The sequence below is a fragment of the Serinus canaria genome, chromosome 20 (assembly GCF_022539315.1).
Source record: "Serinus canaria isolate serCan28SL12 chromosome 20, serCan2020, whole genome shotgun sequence".
In the NCBI taxonomy this organism is placed as follows: Eukaryota; Metazoa; Chordata; class Aves; order Passeriformes; family Fringillidae; genus Serinus; species Serinus canaria.
In genome coordinates this window covers 5,856,688-5,878,946 of record NC_066333.1, presented here as the reverse complement: position 1 = coordinate 5,878,946, position 22,259 = coordinate 5,856,688, and the positions used below count along the sequence as shown (strand labels likewise).

General features: G+C 55.3%; 1 protein-coding gene across 1 annotated transcript; it reads right to left on the bottom strand.

Annotated features, from left to right (window-relative positions):
• Positions 1 to 1,234: 1,234 nt before the first annotated feature.
• KCNS1 (potassium voltage-gated channel modifier subfamily S member 1) lies at positions 1,235 to 7,257 on the bottom strand. Its single transcript, XM_009092973.4, has 2 exons — positions 6,292 to 7,257; positions 1,235 to 1,690 (listed from the first exon to the last, which is right to left on the bottom strand). Exons 1-2 carry the CDS (start codon positions 7,255 to 7,257, stop codon positions 1,235 to 1,237), a joined length of 1,422 nt encoding a protein of 473 aa, XP_009091221.1.
• Between the last annotated feature and the right edge of the window lie 15,002 nt (positions 7,258 to 22,259).

Here is a 22,259-nt window from a genome sequence, read left to right as displayed (position 1 = left end):
AACAGGGTGGGAGGGCGAGGAAAAGCTCTGTAGGGAATTAATGCTGTGCCCTGAAAGTGCTCAGGTGGGCTGGGGTTCCAGGCAGGAAGGGGTTTGTGCTCCAGGCCGACCTCCCTGCCTGGCTGTGAGGTGCTCAGAGGCTGTGGTGACAAAAGCAGTGCAAGGTCCCCTCTGCCCCAGCTCTCTCCCTGCAGGGGGAAGGTGAGTGCAGTGGCACTTGGGGAGCTCAGCTCCCTGTGAGGACACCTGGGACAGTGTGACCCCCTCCTTACAGCCCTCCTGGCCCTGCCTGGCCCTGAGACAGGGAGGGAAGAGGCAGGATAAAGCCAGGCTAGGGGCTGGGGTGAGGGAGACGAGGGCTTGGGGGACAGCCCTACTGGAATTGGCTCCTCAGTTCCCCCAGCTTGACCCCTTTGAGGGCTGCTGCCTCAGAGGACAGTGTTCCTTCTGCCATCCTGGCCATCCCCAGGTGTGTGGGCAGTGTCCCTCCCCCATGTGTGGGCAGTGCTCCCAGCTGTGCCACACTCCCAGCACAGCCCCAGATCCCTGCGGGTCCCCGCAGTGGCAGTGCAGGAGAGCAGATAAATCCCAGCAATGGAAAGAAGGTGGGGTTCAGTCAATCCCACTCCCATGGGGCTCACCCTGAGCTGGACACTACCTCTCCTCCCACACAGGCTCGTTCCCAGGCCCCTTTCCTTTATGGCTGGAGGGGCAGTTGAGCCTTTTGAGCCTGTTTCCTGCTGGGGGTAGGACAAGGCTGGGGCTGGAGCTGACATGGCACAGGATCTGTAAGGGCTGCCAGCCTGGTGAGGGCTGCCTCATCCTTGAGCTATTTAACCTCACCCTGGACAACACAAAATGTTAGGGCAGAGGAAAACCCCTCTCCATACACCTGGGGCAGTGCCTGATCAGGGCTTACTTGTATTTCTTATTCTCTGCCTCCCTTTCTGGCAGGGGTATATCCAGCACCACAACCTCCCTTTGCAGCCACAGGTGAGCAAGGTGAAGGCTGAGACACATCCAGGCAGGCACAGGGCCTGGAAGCAGCCAGCACGCCCTGGGCATCTCCTCCAACCCCTCCTGTCCTTCACAGGGTGATGCGAGCCGTGGCTCCTCCACCGTGTCCCGGCGCCGTGCTCACCGTGAGCAGGTCCCAGGTGCCCCAGGTGGGTCCCAGCGGGTCCCAGGTGGGTCCCAGCAGGTCCCACTTGCCCCAGGGCTGCAGAGCAAGGGCTCAGGGGCTGGGGTGGGCACCGGGGGTCAGACCACGGCGGTCGGGGCTGCCCCTGTCCAGGGAGGTCTCGCTCAGAGCCTCGGAGTCGCGGTCGCGGCTGGAGGTGCTCCCGCCCTCCTCGGGCTCCTTCTTGCCGCTGTTCCTCACGGCCGCCTCCAGCGCCTTCTGCTTGCGGTAGAAGTGGGAGAACTTGTTGAAGATGATGGTGATGGGCAGTGCCACGACCAGGATGCCCCCCAGGATGCAGCCCGAGGCCGCCAGCTTCCCTGCCACGGTGACGGGCACCACGTCCCCGTAGCCCACGGTGGTCATGCTGACCGTGCCCCACCACCAGCACGCTGGGATGGTGTCGAAGCCGACGTCTTCCTCCTTCTCAGCAGTGTAGGCCACGCCAGAGAAGACAGAGACCCCCACAGCCAGGTAGAGCAGCAGGATCCCCACCTCCCTGTAGCTGTGCTGGAAGGGAAAGCAGAGCCTTGGTCAGTGGGGGCCACTGATCAGGACACAGGGATCCCACAGTGCAAATGCAGCCCTGCACAGACTCCCTGCACTCTCCACAGGGATTCCAGTGCCTCCATCCACCCCTGCTGTGGGATGTCCTGCTCCAAGGGTGGGCTGGAATGGAGCAGGAGTGACTCACATCTGGAGCAAGTGGTGCAGCCAGGAATCATTCCTGGCACCCACAGCTGCCTCTCTGCACTCCACCAGCCTGTGAGTGCTGGGAGGGAAGACAGATCTGGGCTCCCCAGCCAGGGATCCCCGTCAGAAGCTGCTCCCCTGCCTCCAGCACTCACTCTGGCCTGATCTCAGCTAACAATATTTAGCACATTTTCCTTTTATCTTGGCAGGTCCCCAGAAACCACCTAATAGGCAGCCACTAAAAGAAGCAATTTGTACCTTCCTGAGTCGCTGGCACTGCTCGCAGGGAGGACGTGGTCTGTGCTGCAGGCTCAGCTCAGCTCTTACCCAGGTCTCAGGCCAGGCTCCCTGGGGACCCCTGAGCCCCAAGGTCCCTCCTGTACCCCAACACCACTGAGCCTCAGCATTCATGAAACCCTTTGTTACACACACGTAGAAACATCACATCAGAGCTGACATGAAACCAAACATCCCTGGTCATCAGGACAGTCCAGAGACCCATCCAGTGTCAGCATGGGCTGGTCTTAGCACCCATCCTACAGGGTGCTGCAAGCCCCAGCTTGATGAAATACAACCCAAGGGATCTAGGAGCCTTGGTGGGAACAGAGCAATGGGACACCCAGCTCTGATGGCAGTGAAATGCAGTGCTCCTTGAAGAAGACATCATTTCTCTGGTTTCAACCTAAAACCTTCGTGCTGCGATCTTTCTTTTTATATTCCTAATATCTGAACAAAGTATAAACCTGTGGCAGAAGCCCAGGGGGAAAAGGCAGTGGGCAGTTGGAGGACCAGGCAGCAAGTCATGCTGGGAAGGGACTGCCAGGGGACAGGCTGCCACCACCATCCTCCCAGCATGGCTTTGTCCAATTACTTCTTGACTGCCATAAGTGAATTTTTTTGATGTTTCTGCCCACTGACCTGCCAGCTTGCTCTTCATCTTTTGGGAAAAAGAAAGCAGAGCTCTGATTGTGGGGATTTTTTCCCAGTCTCCTAACAAGCAGAGAATGCTTTATTGGAGACCACATAACAGCTAAAGGAAACAACATTTGAGCAAAGCAAATAGTAGCAGATGTGGAAAAAGGATTCTGTGGTCAGGATGAGACTTAAAAGGAGGTGGATTCATGGCAGGGAATGAGGAGACTTTGCTTAGACAGCTGGCAAAATCTCCTCAGATAATGCCAGTAATACCAAATAACCTCCTCTTCCTACCCTTTCTCCTCCTTCTTCCTTTTTCCTCCCTCACCTGTGACTGCAATGCCCTATAGCAGTGCCAAGGGAGCTCCTTGAGGAGGACAAAGAGCTCAGAGCCAAGGGTGTATCACTTGGCCAAGAATGACCTGCTCCTGGCTGGAAGTTAACAGCAGGTCTGTATATCCCAGCTGGGGACCAGCAGCCCTGAATAACCTCATGCATTTTTAAAGAGTATCAGTTCTGGCCCTGGGATGTGTTGGAGGGGGAAGGCAAAGGGGAAGTCAGGCAGCTCCATAGCTCCTGCTGCTTCAATTTGCATGCAGGGTCAGGGTTTGCAGCACAGGGAAGGCTCCAGAAAACTCCCAGCTGATTCTCAGGCACTGGCTGCCATCTATTTGTAGCCCTTTATCTGCAAAACTTCTGGTTTGCTCATTGATTGAGGGGGAAGGCAGCTGCAGCTGGGGTTTGGCTGGGATGCAGTTTTAGCCATGGTTTGAATGGGATGCAGGCTTAGCCAGGGTTCAGATGGAATGCAGGTTTAGCCAAGGGTTGGGTGGGGTGCAGGCTTGGATAGGGTTTGGGTGGGATGCAGTTTTAACCAGGGTTAGGGTGGGTTGCAGGCTTAGCAAGCAGCCAGCCTTGGGGGAGGCAATGCTAGGTAATAAAAGACTCCAGCAAAAAGCCCTCCAAGCAGCAGTCTCTCCAGGTTCCTGCCAAATGCACACCTTCCCTCCAGTACAGCAGAAGACAATCGGAATGGAAGAGCTCACTTTGAGTCTTGCCAGAAACAGCAGTGTGGAGACTGAGCAAAGATGGCCCATGGTAGTGACAGCAGGGATGTGCAGAGTTCCAGCCTCTTTATGCATTTAGGCCCCTGAGGGGACAGACAGCAACTCCTGAAGATCCCTGTATGTGCTGTAATTACCCAGGGACCAACATCTATTGACAGCCAGTGGGAGAGGGGCTCCAACCCCCACCACAGAGCTGCAGTAGCAGTAATGGATGTCGGGCATGGCAGGGAGGAAGAGCAGAGACATGTAGGAAGCCTCTTCTCAAATTAAACACGCTGTGGATCAAGCCCCAAGCAATCTGAGGGCTGTTCAGGGTTTACAATGCACAAATGGCAGAATTCCCTCTGCTAGAACTCTGGTGGCAGGGGAACAATCACTCAGCTTGCCAGAGCCATCGCTCCCGCTTCCTGGCTGTTAACAGCCTCCACTGCTCTGCTCCTGCTTTCTGCTCTCGCAATAGGAAGTAAATGATGATTAACAAGACGTTGTAATTTATGTGCCCACTAAATCACCATGCCAAGCTGCTGCATCAGATTTGTGTCTTTGCTCATCCTCATTTAGAGCTGGCTACGGAGTCCCCAGGAAGGGGCACTTTCCAGCACGTCACTGGGTGAATCAGCTGCTCGTCAGAAGCCGGAGCCGCGATGCTGCCGGCTCCCCAGATCTCCTTTGCTGCTTAGTAATACGCACATGAGTCCATCAGTGCCTGCTTTGCTGATAGGTGATGTTCATGCTTGGATGGAGCACCAGCAGGACTTAGGGAATCCTTTCCACCTGTGCAAGTTTACTTAAATTTCACCAGCAGTTTTACCTGGGTCTGTCACTTGTCAGTGCCCTTTCAAGGTGAGTGTTCAGAAGCAAGTATGATGCAGGCAGGACTTGAGGCATCTTCATTTCAAGCAACCCACCCTGGAGCCTGTTCTCAGCAGGTTTTGAGGATGCCAGGAATATTCTGATGCTCTGTGGGCTCTGCATGATTAGCTCTGGGCAGGGCTGATCCTGCGTCAGAGCAGAAGCTGGCAGAAGACCTTTCCTGCTGCCCATCCTCATCCCTATTCACACTCAATGGTTGCTTTCCTCCATGACTCAGCCATGGGAACAGGTCCAACCCCAGCAGCCAATGCCAGTACACCCCATGCCAGCCCTGTCACTGCTGCAGCAGCAAAAACAGGGTGTCCCCAGCTACTCATCCCTGACATGGCCCTTCAGAGGGAGCAGCACCAGGAGCTGCAGCTCTCTCCCACGCCAGGCACTGAGGGGGAGGAGAGTGGCCCTTTGGTTGAATTTCAGGCTCTCTTACAAAGATTGCTTCCTTGGCCATTTGTGTGGTGCACCAGTTGTTTGAAGGGGGTAAAGCACAGGGATATTTGCACAATTGACCCAAGAAGAGGCAATGTTTGCCCTGTTGATCATCCCCCTGTGCCCAGCATGACCCCCATGTGTGGTGGGGCATCGGGACCATGTGTCACTCTGAGAAGGCTCAAGGATCAGCTTTAGGATTCCTGTTGATGCAATCACCAAGAACCAGGGACAATTAAAGGCTGAGTCTAATTGGCCTCTGCACCAGGCTGGATTTTCTGTGTAAGCACAGGAGGTGAGTTTCCTTCTCCCCAGATTCAGGAACATGGCCCTCAGCAGAAGGAGCATGGAGGGGAGAGATGGTGGGGGTGAGCAGAACCACACTGGGTGTGGAAGCTCTCCTGCTTCACCACTGAACTGCAGTGATGGAGGTCTGGCTGCAGCACCAGGATAGTGACAATTGCATGACAGATTTCAAGTTGCCCTTGGGTCTGTCTGAAGAGAGCAGGGGTGCTGTGGGTGGGGGTCTGGAGAAACACAGCCTTGGGGCATGTTATGAGCGATGTGGACCCTCTCACCAGACCTGCAGGAATGCCACTTGTAGGTATACCTGAATCCTGGTCCTCCACTTGGTCAGCATTTCCTCCAGACCTTTCTCCTGAGGACCACATGGTCCTGGGACCAGCTTCCCCCAGCTCTGCATGCCAAGTTTTCCATCACACTGAGGGGCAGCTGCTGGAAACCCAGGCTCTGCTGAGGGCATAGACCCTGCCTGGGGCTGGTTGTCTCAAGCCATGTAACTCACCCATTGCTTTTCTTTCTGGCATTGCTTTGTGCCAGTCCCAACCTCACTGTATCCTGAAGCATTCAAGTATCAACTCAGCTGGACCAGAATTTCTGTTTCCCTAAATGAGCAGACACCAGGGGTTGGACAGTGGCCTCTGGTCAGCTGGCAGCATGCCCTTAGGAGAGTTCCCCATTTCCCAGAATGGGGACAGGAGCAGCCCTGAGCCACACACACTGGTGCTGGCAGACCCAGCAGCTGCTGGCTGGCCTGCTACCTGCTCAGCAGGTCACTCTCAGCCCCACTAGGCACTAGACTAAAGGAGTAGGTAAGGAGATAGAGAGCCAGTTTACCTTCAAGGTGGCCCCCAGTGACCTCAGTCCAGTGGAGTGCCGAGCCAGCTTCAGCACCCGGAATATCCTCATGAGCCGAAACACCTGCACCACCTTGCCCAGGTTGCCCAGCTCCGAGTCACTGCCCATGGTCACATCCACCAGGAGGGTGAAGTAGAAGGGCAACACTGAGACAATGTCAATCAGGTTCAGTGGGTGCTTGAAGAACTTCCTGGGGTTGGGTGAGAGCAGGAGGCGGGAGGATACTTCAAAGGTGAACCAGGAGATGCAGAAATACTCCAGCTTGTGCAGGATGGGTTCATCGAGCACGTTGCCATTCTCATCCACCTCCTGGTACTCGGGCATGCTGTGGATGCACATGGTGGCTATGGACACCAGCACCACGCTGATGGACACGAAGCTGAAGAGCTTGCTGGGGATGGAGTAGCCGGGGTTCTCCATGGTGAGCCAGAGGCGCTTGCGCAGATTGCCGCAGCGCAGGGTGCTGTAGCGCAGCAGGTCGTGGTTGATGTCAGAGATCTCATCAGGGGACGTGTCCACACTGCTCACCTCGCTCTCCTCATCCCAGTTGTGGTGCCGGCTCTCCAGCTTGCGCTCGTGGTAGCGGTAGCTGCAGCAGGAGTCCAGGAAGAATTCGTTGATGCCCCAGTACTCGATCTCCTGGCAGAAGGAGAAGACGCACAGCTCCTCCATGACGTGCAGCTTGCCTGTCTGGTAGAAATGGAGGACGTAGAGGAAGAAGCCGGGGTTTCTGTCGAAGTAGAACTCCCTGGCGCTCACGTCGTAGTCATCGCAGAGCTGCAGGATGGACTCCTCCGAGTCGCAGGAGAGCAGCCGGCCCAGGCGCGTGTCGGGGAACTTGGAGAGCGCACTGGAGCTGAGCCGCCGCCTCAGACCGCCCACGTTGATGTTGATAACGTCCTCCTCAAAACTGGGACCCCAGTAGTTTAAGGTCTTGTTGACCATGATCAGCAGAGCAGGAGAGGGTTCCACCTGTGGATGAGACAGCAGGGCTGGAGGGGTGCTCCTGGGTGAGGGGGGGCAGAAGCACCCTGGGGAGTGAGGAGGGAGGCTTGCATTTTGAGAAGTGAGGACCAAGGAGAGAGAAGGGGAGAAAAACAGCTTTAGACTGTTGTTCTCCTGTGGTATGAAAGCTACAAAAAAGAAAAGCCAATGATTTTTCCATGCAAAACTTTTCCTTGCTTTTTTACCTGCTAAAGTTTCTCCCTTTGCAGGTTGTTAATGGCCTAAGGAAGGCAGTTTAATTCACCTTCAGCACCTCACCCATGGGGCTCTCCTTCTTCAAACAGGTAATTAGTCACTGAAGAGAAGATTTATTCCCCAAAGAGTCTCCCGGAGGGAAAATTAGATCTTGTCAAATCACCACTGCTGTGATTCTGCCAAAGTGCTTTGTAGCCCCACTACCCACGCTACTAATTAGACCTGGTCAAAAAGTCCTTAGATGGTGCAATCTTCCCAGCAGCACAGGCAGTTTTGCCAAAATCAAAGTATTGTCACAGAAGGTGTCGATTTTAGGGAGAATTTGAGAGGAAGAAGTGTCAAAACAATTCATCTGCCTGTTTTGTTTCCTCTTGTGTGTTCTGCCATGTAAAATATTAAGATTATTTTGATTATGTTGAAACATAACAAAAACATGATTCAGAATCATTGATGACTGAATAAAATCTGTATGTCGATGGAGAAATAAAAACCCAGAGTTTTGACTTCTATAGCATTTTAGGGATTTATAAGTTTCAGGAAGCTGGGTTTTTTTGTGCAGCAGAAATTCTATTTTCTAATGAGAAACAGTTAAAGCATCAAAGAAAGAGAAGCATTCCCAGATGCAGACGCATTTACCTGTCTTGACCAGAAATTTAGAGCAAAAAGGCAAATAAAAAGCATCGTGATCTTTATGCACCACCTTGAAATCAGATTTTTCCACCTACCTTATTCATCAAAACAACCAGGGAACACATGAAGCAGCCCTGTACTCACGGGATCTCCCTGCTCCTGGCACAGAATCGAGGGGTTTGAGGGACACTGCTTTGCCCTCTTGGTGGAGGAATTACATTTTTTCCTTTCTTATGTCACCCACAGAATTTTCCAAGCTTTTAGGGGCCGCAGGGACAGCGGGCACAAACAGGCAGCAGGAGCTGAGGGAGAAAAGGCTGCAGCCTCAGTGATGCTGGGGTGCCAGCAGACCCCACAGAGAACAGCCTGGTCCCACAGCAGCCACCAAGGGCCAAGACCAGGTCAGGGACACGAGGTGGGTCGCAACACCCAGGGGAGGCCTGTGAGTTCTTCCTCACCAGCCATCTCACAGGATTTATGGGGCAAACACCAGAGCTCTGCCTGCTTTCCAGTCTGAGAAACTCGGTGGAAAAGGTCTGTCAGACTGGGAGGGACCTGGGGGACACGGTCACCTCTAAATCTGTAGGGCAGAACTGCAGAGGAACAGGTAATAGAGCCATGGTTAAACCTTGGAGGTGTTTTTAAGCTGAGCAGGGCTGTGGGTGCAGGAAATGCCAGATTTGTGTGAAACAGCCTGGCAAAGGCATCTGTGAACTCCACTGCATCTCCCAGCCCGGGGCTCCTTAAAGACACAGCTTTGTACCACAACCAGCACTTCCAGCACACCACGTCTGGAGGAGGCAACCAGCTGGTGATAAACCTCAGAGCTTAATGGACTCAAAGTCTTGCCTTTCAAACGGGAGGGAAGAAGGAGAAGGATCCATTTATAATGCTTAAGCCAAAAGCAAGGGAGAAGGAGGGGTGTAAACCCTTCTTTCAGGGATAAATTGGAATTTCAGTGTCAGATTAGCTTTTCCAGAGAAGACATCACACAGCCCATCTGTGGGGTAGGGATGACTAATCCAGGTTCCTTCCAGAAGGATGCTCATGCATTCAGGCTATAAGCACACACACACAGATGGGGGCCCCTGGAGGTGCATCTGTGGGATCCAGCTTATCCCAAAACCAGCCTCAGATTCTCTCTGCACCCTCCCTATAGTGCAGCCTCTCTGAAAGGTCAGGCCACCAAAATCAAAGGCAAGGTGGCCTGGGGGCTGGGCTGGGGCACAGGACAGCCCAGGAAGGCAGGACAAGCCTGAAGCAATGCTCCAGCTCAGCCAGACCATCCCCAGTGCATAGCTGTGGCTCTGGGTGAGACGTGCCAAACCCAGACAGCCAGAAGGGGATGGCTCCTACCTCTCTCCCAGCTCAAAATTAAAAGGTGGGTGTCAGGGCTCTGCCAGCTTTGTACCCCAGGGAAATCCCTCCATCCCTCCTGCACTGGAAGCAGACTGAGGAGAAGGGTCACGAACTGCCAGGGATGTTCCTTTATGATGTTCACTTATGAATAGACCAAATTATTTCTGCCCACATACAGCTTTCAGGAATCTAAAGCAGCAATTAATAGTTTTATAACTCTCTTGCCTATTTGTTTCACGAACAGCTAAGCTCAGCTTTAGAACAGAACTGGGCTTTGAGCTGGGACCCAGTGTGATCTCCCCTGTTGGAGCATCAAAGCTGCACCCCATTCACATTTGCAGGGGAATCAGCTGGGAAACAGAAGCTCACTTTGGAAGCTTGGGTGATTTTTATTTAAAAGCACAACAGACAGAGAATACAAATGTGTCTGTCTGGGAGAAAGTGAATTTGCAAAATTTTCCTTTAGTTGACCCAAAATTTCCATGAATGATTGGGAAAAAGGAACAGATCAAGCCAGTCTCTTTCTGATAGATGTTGAAATATATTGTAAGCTATTTTGAGACAACCGTCAGAATTACACAAGCCCAGTATGAGCTGGGTGTTGGGCGTTCAAATTAATATCTATCTTGTGGAGAAAAAAATCCCTGGTATATGCATTTATGACAGTAAAAATAAAATATAAAACAAATCAAGCACATCTATAAGAAATGCTAGAAGAGTTTCCCTTGACAACATATTTTTTTTTTCTCAAAGGCTTTCAAATGGAAGTTATGTATATTTATTCTACCTGGCAGTGGGAACTCAGGGGAGTGGGAAGGAAGGTGCTAATAGACATTCAAGTGAGGATGCAGCAAGTGCAGGGAGCATTGCACACAGGGTCTTTTCCAGCCAGGTACAATGGATTTAGATTAACAGCCCAAATAAAAAACCCTGTACTTACAGCTCAGCGAGGCTTCCCAGCAGGGAGTCGTGTGGCTTGTCTCAAAGGAGCCATTAGAAATGCGTAGAGGAGGAGGAACCTCTTATCCTTTGCCTGTAGCCTACCCTAAATGCCCTGTCACCGGGGGCTTGTGACCGTACATGTCCCAGGTGTGCAGGGGTGGTGGCTGCAGGCCACTGAGGAGATCTTGTGCAAGACATCCATGAGACTGGGGTATTCCTGCTGAGAACCTGAGGGGGCCCGTGGGGTTGGGTGGCGTCCCAGCTCCTGCAGGGTGGTGTCCCCATCTGCTAGGACAGGACTGGGGAGACATCGGCTCTCTGGTCATCCAAAATTGTCCCTGCAGAGCCCCATCCCCATTGCCGAGCGTCTCTGTGCTCATGGGCTTGAAGATGCTCCGGACCAAGCCCTGCCTTGGGCGGTGCGGGGGTTTGCCAGGCAGGCAGAGGGGAGAATGGAAAGGGGATTCCCACTACTGACTGCTCCCTGCAGGCAGAGCACAAGCTGCTGCTCTGTGCTGAGAGGCCACCAAAATGCTCAGGGCTGGAGATGGAGATGACGGGGGACTCCCTGCTCGCCTGGGTGCAGGAGAGGGTGATTACCAACAGCCCAGCGCTGTGCCAGCCTCCACTCCCAGGTCTCACGCTGAGCGTGCACAGCTCTCCAGAGGGACCTCCGTGCTCCGTTCCCCAGGGAGGGGGAATACAGCCCCCGGGGAAGGCAGGCTCCGGGGCGAGGGACTCCCCTACACCTGCACGCAGAGGGATGAGGAGGAGTGTCCCTGCGCCCCGGCACTCAGCAGCATCCCGGGGTGTGGATGCTGGCACGGCGGCTCCCCGCTTACCCCGGGATGTGGGTGCCTCGCTTCCCCGCTCATCCCTGCATGCTGCTGATCCGGTTGCCCTCTCACCCCGGGATGCCGATACCCCGAGTCCCCGACGCACCCCAGGCTGCTGACCCCTGCAATGCCCGTGTGTTCTGGTACCCCGGGTACCCGGGTTGCTGGTGCCCCGGTCCCTGTGTTACCGATCTTAAGGTCCTCGCCGCGCCCCGGGATGCCAGCGCCGCGGGTCCCCGGGATGTCGGTGCCTGCAGCTCCCCAGGATGCCGATGCCGCGGGTCCCCACCCCGCCCCGGGATGCCGGTGCCGCGGGTCCCCACCTCGTCCCCGCCCGCCCCGGGTGCCGCCGGTGCCGCGGTCCCCGCGCTGGCGGAGCCCGCAGCACCCCGCTGGCGAGCCCGGCCCCGCGCCGCCGCTCACCTGCCTCGGCGCCGCCCCCGCCGCAGCGAGAGCGCCCGGAGCGGAGCCGCGAGCCCTGCGGGGCCGGCGGCGGCAGGAGCTCCGCGGGGCCGGGGGGTCCCGCCCGCCGCCCTTCCCGGTGCCGCCCTCCGCCCGCCCGCCGGCGCCGCGGCGCGGGAGCAGTCGGGGAGAGCCCGGTTCCTGATTCCCGGTTCCCAGTCCCCGGTTCCAGACCGCCGGTGCCCGGTTCGTGGCTGCCTCTGTCTCCCACCAGCCCCTCCCGAGCTCTGTATAGGGGATAGGGCTGAGGATGGCCGGGGAGAACCCACCGGACAAGACCAGCGAGCTGAATTTGGCGAAACCGGCTGGCAGGTCGGCACAGCTCCGTGCGAGGCTGGCGGTGTCCCCTGCCAAGGCACCACCACAGCTCTCCGGCGGAACCGAGCCCGGGAATCTGGACCAGGCGAGGGTATCCCTGGCATTTCTGAAGTCTTACCTGCAGGAAGTGCCTTGGAAGGCTGGAGAGCTCACAGGATGGCTGTGGCAGCCGCGCTGAGGGTGCCCGTCTCACCCGGCCCTGGGCTACCCCAGGTTTTTGCGAAGCTGCCCGGGTGGCGAGCGCTGCCCTTGGGTCTGAGTCCCCGGAGCCGGCAGGGCCGGGCGGTCCCGTGCCGTGCCCGTTCAGGCCGAGCGGGGCCCGGGCGGCGCTGCCGCCCTGCGCCGGGCACAGGATGCACCCCTGCCCTCGCAGTCTCCCTCCGTGCGATCCATCTCCATCTTGCTCCTTGGAACTGGGAGTGTGCGGGGCATCGGGGCAGCCCCGCGGGGAAGCGCTCCCCTGGCTTGCTGAGCTCCTCGGTGTCTCTTCAAAGGCTCACTGGGAGGTGGGTGAAGGCAGCGAGCCCCGGGCATGGCACACGCTGGTTTCAGGTCAGCGAGCTGCCGCCGCCCCCCGGGGCCATCCCCAGGCAGCCTGGAGAGCACTGCAAGCCCACCAAGTGCCCTGGAAATCAGCTGCTGGAGCAGAGGGATGGGAAGGACAGGACGGGAAAGGGACCTTCCCAGGGTGACGGCCGGGGCTGCATGTCCCCGCAGCGATGGCTCATTGCTCTGGCAGCCAGCACAGAGCAGCTGTGTCACACAGGCGGCTCGTACGGGGCGAGACTTCACAGCACCCTCTGCATCCCTTCCATCGGCTTGCTGATTATAGTCCGAGGGGCTGGAGCCCGAGGGCTCTCAGCCTTCTCCAGGCTTGCACGAGGCGGACTGAGAGCTCTTTTTGGTGGCGAGCATCCTTCCCTCTGCCCGCACGCCCGCCTCCCGCGTGTGCTGCCAGTCCTGTCCCTGTGCCAGGCAGAGCTGGCCGCTGCAGGGCCATCAGCGTGTCTCCATGTGTGTGATGTGTCAGACTGTGTGTGCCTGTGCTTGTTTACATGGCAAGGAGGCAGCGGAAGGAGGGGGAAGGGATGACTTTGAGGGAGGCCTCAGAAAAGAGGAAAAAAAGAAAAAAGAAGAAAAAAAAACGGAGGGAAATTCCTCTGTTCTGTGATATGAAGCAAAAAGCATTTATTTTTATGGCAATTAGAGATGGCTGAGCATCCCTGGAAGCTGCAAGATAAACATGCCCATCTTTGTCTGCTCCAGGCAGCTGCAAGCCTGGCTGATGGTGGGTGCTGAGCCCCAGCGGGGTGCAGCCCACAGGGTAGGAGGAGGGCTGGCTCCCACGTGGGGTTTTCTCTGCCTGTCACTGACATATGGTGATCAGGGTGAATTTTCTTTTCCCTTCTGAAAATAGTTCTCATCCAGCCATTTTTCAGGGAAGGAGCTGTGCCTGGCGCTACAAGGGCGCCCACTCCATCTGGCACTTTGTGTCTGCACCAGAGCCCTGTTTATGCTCTACTACAGAGTAGACCTCAGCCCTGTCCCTCCCAAAATCAGCTCTCCCAGTTCAAAGAGGTTTGCTGAGTGTCCCTGGGCCATGTGGAGGAGCTGAATCATGAGTGGGAAAGGAGTTGACAGGGCTCTGTCCTTATTGCTCCCAGATTGGAGGGATCACCCTGGGAAGGAGCTGAAGAGACATGGAGAGGAGATACCTCCATGTCTCCTGCTGCAGCTCAAGGCTCTGGCTGGAAGCAACTGCAGAGATGGGAAGTTCACTTCCCAGGCTGCAGAGGCCCTGTGCAGGTTTGTGCTGTCATCACAGCATCCTTCAGAGGGGACTTGGCTGCTGCATCAATGACACCTGAGGTGAATTTTCCCTTTTCCCCCCAAATTCAGAGGCAAAAGGCCTGACTGCCATGAGCCAGCCAGAGCCTGTTGGCCTGCCTTCGCACTGACACTGGCAAGCTGTGGCAGGAAAGGGAGACTCCCACTTTAAGGCTGTTTTCCAGTGAATTGAGGTGAAAGGGCTTTTCCTTGGCACAGCTGTATTTGCGATGGCCCTGGTAAAGCACAGCTCTCTGTGGCACAGCCAGCCCCGTGCCCCCGCTGCCCCTCCTGAGCTAACCAGCAGTAATGTGGAGATGGGAACAAGCAGAAAATCAGGTCAGCTGGAAATGCCTCGCCATCCCTCCCTTTCATGTCTCCCTCCATCTTCCTCTCCTGAGGAAGGCAAGTCTCTGCCCGCCAAAGGCCGGGGTGGATTGTGTCGATAACCACACAAAAAATCCTCCAGGTGGGCATGGGGGGCAAAACCTCTTGCCATGATCTCTTCTGCAGTCTGGAAGCAAATCACAGAGGCAGGGTGAGTCTGAAGCCAGCAGCCATTTCAGTGTGCAGTGAGTCATCCCAAAAGGCACTCAGCTTGTGGCAGCTCCCTTCCTTTCTTCTTTTTGCCTTTTTTTTTTTTTTTAATAGCTGATGTAGCAATAAATTTTAAAAAATAGCAGGAAATACATATGAATATATCATGTCTCCAGAGCTCCTCTAATTAAAAGAAAAATCTTCAGGCACTTTTGAGCCCCTTGGATATCTGTTGTGAAAGGCTGGAGCCGCTGGGTACCTGCCACGTGGGAGGGTGGGATAGAGCAGCGCACCTGCGAGTGCAGGGGCATCCGCGGAGCCGGCGGCTGGCAGGGGCTGATTAATGCCAGGGACATGAGCACAAAGCATTTCACAAATAGTCCTTTCCAGAGGGAAAGAGCTAAATTAGGGCAGACACTAAAGCCTGGTCTTGTGTTTCTCAGTGGCAAAGATTTAATACTAAATACATGGGCTTTCCTTAATGCTGCTATTTCCTGGTGCTTTCTGTGCTCGCTGGTGCGTTTGTTCCCCGAGCTATGGGAGGGGGTTGCTCCAGCTGGAGGGGCTTGGGCTTTTCCTTCCCATGCCATTGGCTGTTCCCATTCTTGTGCTGTCAACTGTCCCAGTTTCCATGCCTCTCCCTGGAGCCAGTTCATGGGGGCGCAGGAGAGAAAGCAAGCTGTGATGGCAGCATCCTCTGAGCAGGAGGAGAAAAGTGGGGACACAAACTCCAGGGGATTCCATCCCTACAACCCCCATCTTCTTCCCAGAGTCACAGGGTGTCTGTAGATGCTGCTGACAGGGGGATATCAGCCTGCTCCATGCTGGAAATTAATTACCAGCTTCATTCAGTCTCTGGAGCCCTTGGATACACCTGCATATCCAGCCCCCTGCAGAAAGGTGATTGGAATCCATCTGCAGCAGGCTTGGGATAGACATGGCCTGCAACAACCCATCCCTCTGACAGCCTGGAACTCTTCTGGACTTGGGTTTTACTGAGCTGACTGGGTACCTGAGCCAGGAAAGATTAACGGACATTCCCTGAACTTGCTGGAGACCTTGACTTGCATTTTGACTCTGAAACCCTGACAGGAAACGTGAGAAAATCTGGAGAGTTGTACCAATGCAGTGGCTATTTTTTATAGAGATGGAGAGCCTCTGGTGAGGGAGCAGGGAGATGCTGCAGTGTAAGGTCAGGCATTTCAGAGCACTGATTTACTATCTGGCAAGTTCCCACATGCCTTGAGCATATGGATTGCCTCCATTTTACAGCAACCTGCAATCTCCATGTGCTGCATCTCTGCTCAGGGCTGTCTCACCATCCTCCAACACCCAGGACATCTTACCAAAACTGAATTCATCAAAAACAAAGGCTATTCCCAGGCTCATCATTAACCTGGAGCATCTCAGGCCAAGGCTTCCCATGGGCCAAGACCTCTTCAGACCATTCCCAGCAGGGCTAGAGCTGCCACAGGTAGGGATGCTGGCAGAAGGGCAGCATGGTGTCAGAGGAAGGGTTAAGGGCACTTGCTCTGTTCCCTGACACCCATCTTTGTTGTCAGGGTCAGTCTGGTCACACTTCATTTACCAGTACAGAAAAAGCCACAAAACTCAGTCATCACAGCCATGCTTGCACAGGCAGCATGGGCTCACTTCCTGGATTCTCTGCCAGGAGACAGACAGGTGAAGATGGAAGCAGAACTTTAACTGCAATTAAATCTTACAATGGTGCAGGTCAAATGATGCAAGTAACCAAGAGCTCTGACTCTCTGCAGGCTTGTGCAGTGAGGACACTTGCCCTGCAGTCTGTTTCCGATAGCTGAGCACAGCCAAGGCCATGGCCATGGAGGGAGCCAGAGGTGGCCTCTGATTCCTGCCAGCAAGGCCAGGATGGGTGGAGCAGGGAGGTCCCCACCTGCCCCTGTGCTGCGCTGCACATGGAAATTCCATATAATTTAGTATTTAGGCAAATTGGAAATCAGTCTTTTCATGCAATAAGGGGGTCAATTAAAGGCTGATTTCCCTGAGATTTATCTGATCCTGTGGATAATTTCATCCCATAGCAAACCCAGGTGAGGGCCTGGCACTGGTGGAAGCAGGGGCAGCAAACCTGAGGCTCTGCCTGTCCACCAGAGCTGGAGGCAGAGAGTGGCCACTGGCTCTGGGGCTCTTCAGTCTCTGCCCAGCTGAGACTCAAAACTATGAATTGCTGGTGAATTATCACTGTGGTACTTTTGCAGGTAGAAGTGCCCTGGTGGTTTGTGTGCCCTGCTCCCATTCCAGCTCTGCCTCCAGCTGCCTCTGTGCTGACAGGGATGAACACACAGGGACAACTACAGCTGGAGATGCCTGGGTGCAGGGAAGGGTCTGCCCTCCTGTCTCTGCAAGGATGTTGTCTTTGGGCTCTCTGCAGAAGGTTCAGGCAGTGCTGGGGGTGGTGAGAGAGCTCTGTTGCCAGAGTGTCTTCAGGTCTTGAGGCTCTGAAGGCTGCCAGGGACTTGCTGGTTCCCTCCCTCCCATCTCTGGCTCTCCCTCCTTTAGACATCATCCCAGCATGGGCAGGACCCTCAGTCCAAGGAGGAGGAGAGCAGGAGCAGTGGGGAGTGGGGTGATGTGACACCCAGGGCTGCAGGGTGATTCTGGGAGGCCAGATTGGCAGGGGACCCCCCAAGCCCCCCAGGTGCCCTTGGCAGTGGATCAGCCTTGCCATGGTTCTGTGGTTCTGTGGTTCAGGGCTGGTGACTCACTGCCAGCCCTGGAAGGCTGCAGAGCCACGGCAGGGGGGAGCAGGGTGTCTGACAGCTCCTGAGTCTCCTGATAGATATTCCTCTGCTGCTGCATGGAGAATCACTGCTGTCTCCATGTCTGAGCCCAGGTTTGCTATGCTGGCTATGGATTTTTCCATACTGTACAGCCATCCTGCCTGCTTGGCACTGGATTTTTGTAGTCTTGAGGGGTTTTTTATCAGGAATATATGACCAAGCAGCAGAGGAGAAACCAAGGATGGAGAATGCAGGTGGATGAGAGCTTGCTGGCTGTGTCTGGATGGCTGGGGGAGACACAGGCGCTTGCTCCTGCAATATGCACACAGGATTCTACCTTTCATTACCTTCTTCCACCAGCTGCAATGTTGAGGGCACCCCTCATTTGTTCATTGATCCTGACAGAGTTCAGGGCTTGCCTCTTCAGGCAGATTCAGGTACCAAGAGAGAACACATCTACCTTCTTTCCAAACTCTTGGAGCAGTGGAAGTAGCACTTGTGTCCCAGTGAGATGCCTGCTGGTTTGCTGGCATGCACCATGGCATCCAGGCAGAAGCCCCATTTGCCTGAGCCCTGGAAAGAGCCTCCTGATGACATTTCAGGAAAGCTTTTATCTATTTTTAGAGGCCATCATGCACAGAGCCAGGGAGTCAGGACAGGATTCCCAAGCTCTTGCAGAAAGCAGCCGTGCATCTCGGGATGCTCGGAGCAGCAGCCCTGGGGCTCATTAACACGATCCAGTCACAGCAGCTCCTGAAGCAGAAAGGTATTTGGGCATTTGGGCAGCAGTCTGCTGCCTCTTTCTGCCTCTGCTGGGTCAGGCTCTGATCATGCTGGGACCAGGCTGCTCCTCTGATTGGCACCACATCTCTGATCTGTGTCTTGGAGGTCCAAAGCCTCCCGTTCCCCTGGCTGTGCAGGAAGGCGACAGGGCGGGCTGCGATGCTCTGCTGCTCTGCCCATCTCTCCCTGATTAATGTGAAACCCAGCCTCATGAATCATTCATGAAGCTTTATTTAGTATAATGGTTTCTGACATCCACTGCCGGGGAACAGCATTTTGGGACAGACCGTTTGCGACCATTTCTTTTCTTCCAGAAATAGGGAGCTGACGTTGATCCCATCCGAACGGGGAAGGCACAGCAGGGGTGGGAAGGAGGGAGGGAGGGGCTGAAGCAGCCCTGCCTCTTTCTCAGGGAATCACAGGTTGCCTCCTAATTAGCCAAATGTGTAAAAGCTAAATATTGACATTGCATTGCAGCTCCCTGCGTCTTGCCATCACATTGCATGTTATTAACCTACATAGTGTCAGGGAAAGGAGCATCTGTGTGTGCCTTGGCACAGGCAGGCCTGAAGAGACAGGAATTCCCCCTTGCAACGCTGCTGGTGGGACCTGAAGGAGCTGGGAAATGGATTCCCCTCTGTGGCTGGAGCCTCTGTGGGGAGAGAGAGAAGCTCGTTGGGCAGCATAAATCACCCACCCTCCTCTTCCTGAGCACTCGGCTGCAGGGAGGCACTGGTTCCAGCTGGGAGGGGCTCTCTGCAGGTGAGCAGCCCCGTTTGGGAAGGGTGTGCAGGTACCTGTGTTCCTGTGCTGGTGGATTTGGGAGTGATGGTGAGTTTCTGGCAGCGTGTGGGCCACAAGGTGGGATCTGTGCTGCAGCTTGATGTGTGAGCAGGGGCTGGTGCAGGGCTGGCATCTGTGGGAGCTGCTTTCCTCCCTGCAAACTGCTTCATGTGAGTCTCAGAGTGCCTCACCAGCCTTTGCCAGAGCTGTTATTTGTGGAACATCCCAGCTGCTTGGCTGAACACAGACATCAGCCTCTCTGAGGGGCTGTGGAGGGAGTGCCCTGCTGAGAGATGGGGCTACAGAGAGGGCAGGGATGATGGAGCCCAGCTGCCCTGCCTGCCATGGGACACCAGGAGGCCCAGCTGCCCTGCCAGTGCCACTGCCAGCCTCCTGCTGAGCTCTCTCATGGGTCTTCATGCAGTGTGGCTTGCTGCAGAGGAAGGAGATGTCTCCTTTTCTCTCTTTCAGCATGGGGAAAGGATTGCTGGCATGTAGGGATCTCCCTCAGCTACAGGGTTCTGTCAGTGCCTCACTTTTTTTGCCTTCCTTTTGGCTCCCTGGCTCAGGGAAGTCCTGCCAGCATCTGAAAGGCTTCCTGGGTGTGCACAGCCTCGTGCAGCTGCAGCAAAGAGCAGCCTGCTGAGGATTCCTGGTGGGATGGAGGGGATGAGCCAAGCAGCTCAGCACAGCTCTGCTGCCTCTTGGCTGGGGCAGGCAGAGCTGTTCCCTGCCAGACTGAAGGCCCTTGTCACAAGCAGCTTGTGAGCTTTGGCAGCACTTTAGGCAGGAGAGAAATCACAACAGAGGGCTGCTCTGGCATCCCTCAGCCCTGGCTCCATCCCCTGGGGGCTCCCCACCCTGCAGGGGCTGGGGCAGAGCACAGCTGGGGTGATGTGCCAGAGCCAGGTAGAAGGGACAGTTTCCACCCCTGCTCTCAAACGTGCCCTGCTGGCAGACACTGCCTCCCTCCACTGCACAATTCCAGGGCTCCCCTCTGCCCTGCCAGCACGGTGGGAGCTGCTGTGCTGTGCTGCTGCTCACTGGTGAGGGTGGGAGGGCACTGGGAAAGGCTACTGGTGTATCCTGGCCATGTAAGACAAAGCAGCCCTGTGCCTTCAGAAAGAGAATGCTGGAGAGCATCAGCTGGTGTGAGACAGCTCTGGCCCAGACCCCTCTCCCTGCCTCTGGAGAGGGCCTAGGTCCAGGTGAGGAGCTGAGTTTGTATAAACCATCCCACAGACCAAAGCACAGTGAATTTGTACATTTGTTGACCTTTAACTGTGAGGATGGTTTGTTTTTCTGCAGAGCTGTGTATCTATTTACTTTATGGTGGGGAGCAGGGTGCTATTGACTCCTTTTCCCTCCTGGAATATTGCTGCCCCTCAGCAGGAATGATGAAGGCTGTGCACAGCTCCTGACCACGGGCAGAGCTGCTGCTGAGTGGATCTGCTCTGCCCAGGGTATTTTCTCCTCTGGAACTAATGTGATTGCTGAGATCCTGCTGGGACTACAGATTCCCACTCCTAGGCCAGGCTAGCTAAATAACCCTCCCCTTTCAAAGGCTGTCAAAGCTGTAGTAATTCTTATTAGGCTGGTTTAAATCATCTCTTGGAAAGGTCTCACATCACCATTGAGCACCAAACTGTTCTGTATTCAGACCCCAACCACCCAGTCTTCTCAGCCAGACCATAATATATGCAGGGGGAGGCTCCAAGGAAATATTGAAGATGTTCTGCAGTGCTGTGGGTGAAACTTTACTTCTCCACCCTCTGTCCTGTGCACATTTCAGAGTGAAACAAAGGACTTCGTGTGGAGCAAGGATGCTCTGGGGTGCTGATGGATCCCTGGGGAGACTCTGGATTTCATCCCCTGGGATGTGGGGCAGTGTTGGATCTTTCCTTTGGGAGTTGGCCAAAAGTGACTGGCCTGAAAACCTTTGCTTTGAGGGAGGGTGGAGTAAGCCAGACCTGCAGCCTGCCCTGCAGTGCTGCTGCTGTGATGTGCCATGATGGATGTTTCTGAGTCAAAGCTGGGCCCTTGAGCGCAGCCTTTGTCCACACTCCCAGCGCCAGACCTGGTGGGCCTGTCCCAGGAGAAGCAGTGAGTCCTCCCCCAGGCAGAGAAAATGAACATTTTCCTTCCTCTCCAGGCTGCTCTGGCCCTGGGCAAACAGCTGATGTGGGAAGAACTTCTCTGGCACTGCCCTCACTGGCTTTTCCCCTTGTCTTGCTGGCACCTACCTAGGGCAAAAAGGGAAATTCTCTTCCTCCCCAGAGCTGAATCAAAGGATTTCAGCCAATGCACACTGCCAGGAGCTTGTCACCATCAGTGACCTGTGTGTGTTCTGGTGCACTGCCCAGCCCCTCCCAGGTGGGTACTGCTCCATGGAGGGGGTAGATGTGAGCCTGATCCAGGGCTGGAAGCTCCCCAGCAGAGCTGGTGATAGCTGGGAATGCTGTGCCAGGAGGCAGGGACCTGTGCCTGGAAAGAGAAAGGCAGAGGATTTGTTGACACAGCTGCAGGTGGAGGCACAGTTGGTGCATTGCCCCTGGGATTTCTGACTTGCAGGGCTCCAAAACTGAAAGCAGCAGGACTGAGACAGACTTGATGTCCCCAGAGCATCCTCTGGCCCAAAGCACCTCCTCCTGCCTTTCTGGGCCAGCAGCTGGGTGACAGTGGTGACATGAGCAAAGCTTTTCTCAGAGCAGGTAGAGGCACCTCTCACAGGGAGATCTGGAGGCCTCAGGCAGCAGTTTTTGGGAGGATGAACACTTCCTGCCAAGGCAGCCAGGGTTTGGGAGGGTGAACCCTTCCTGCCAAGGGAGCTAGGGTTTGGGAGGGTGAACCCTTCCTGCCAAGGCAGCCAGGGTTTGGGAGGGTGAACCCTTCCTGCCAAGGGAGCCAGGGTTTGGGAGGGTGAACCCTTCCTGCCAAGGCAGCCAGGGTTTGGGAGGGTGAACCCTTCCTGCCAAGGGAGCCAGGGTTTGGGAGGGTGAACCCTTCCTGCCAAGGGAGCCAGGGTTTGGGAGGACGAACCCTTCCTGCCAAGGCAGCCAGGGTTTGGGAGGACGAACCCTTCCTGCCAAGGCAGCAGGTTTTGGGAGGATGAACCCTTCCTGCCATTTCCTTGTGTCTGCAGAGGAGCTGCTGCCCTGGGCACAGCATCCATAAGGTTATGCAGGGCCAGCTGAGAGGCACCCCACGCCTGGAGCTCTGTGCTAAATCAAACCAATTAGCAATTTAATCTTGTTAACAAACCAAGATAATTGCAGCATTATCAAATTAGCCAGCTGTATGGAAATGCCTGCTTAATAGCTGATAATAGCTGGTGCTGACGGAGGAGGAGGGCTGTGATCTGTGACTAATGGCCGCGGGAGGCGCAGTCTGGCTGCTCTGCCCCAGAGAGGCGCAGTCTGGCTGAACCCAGCCCAGTGCGGGATGCGGGGAATGGATTCGGGGATGGCTGCGGGAGCGTTAGGGATCATCCTCTCCCAGCCCACGGCTT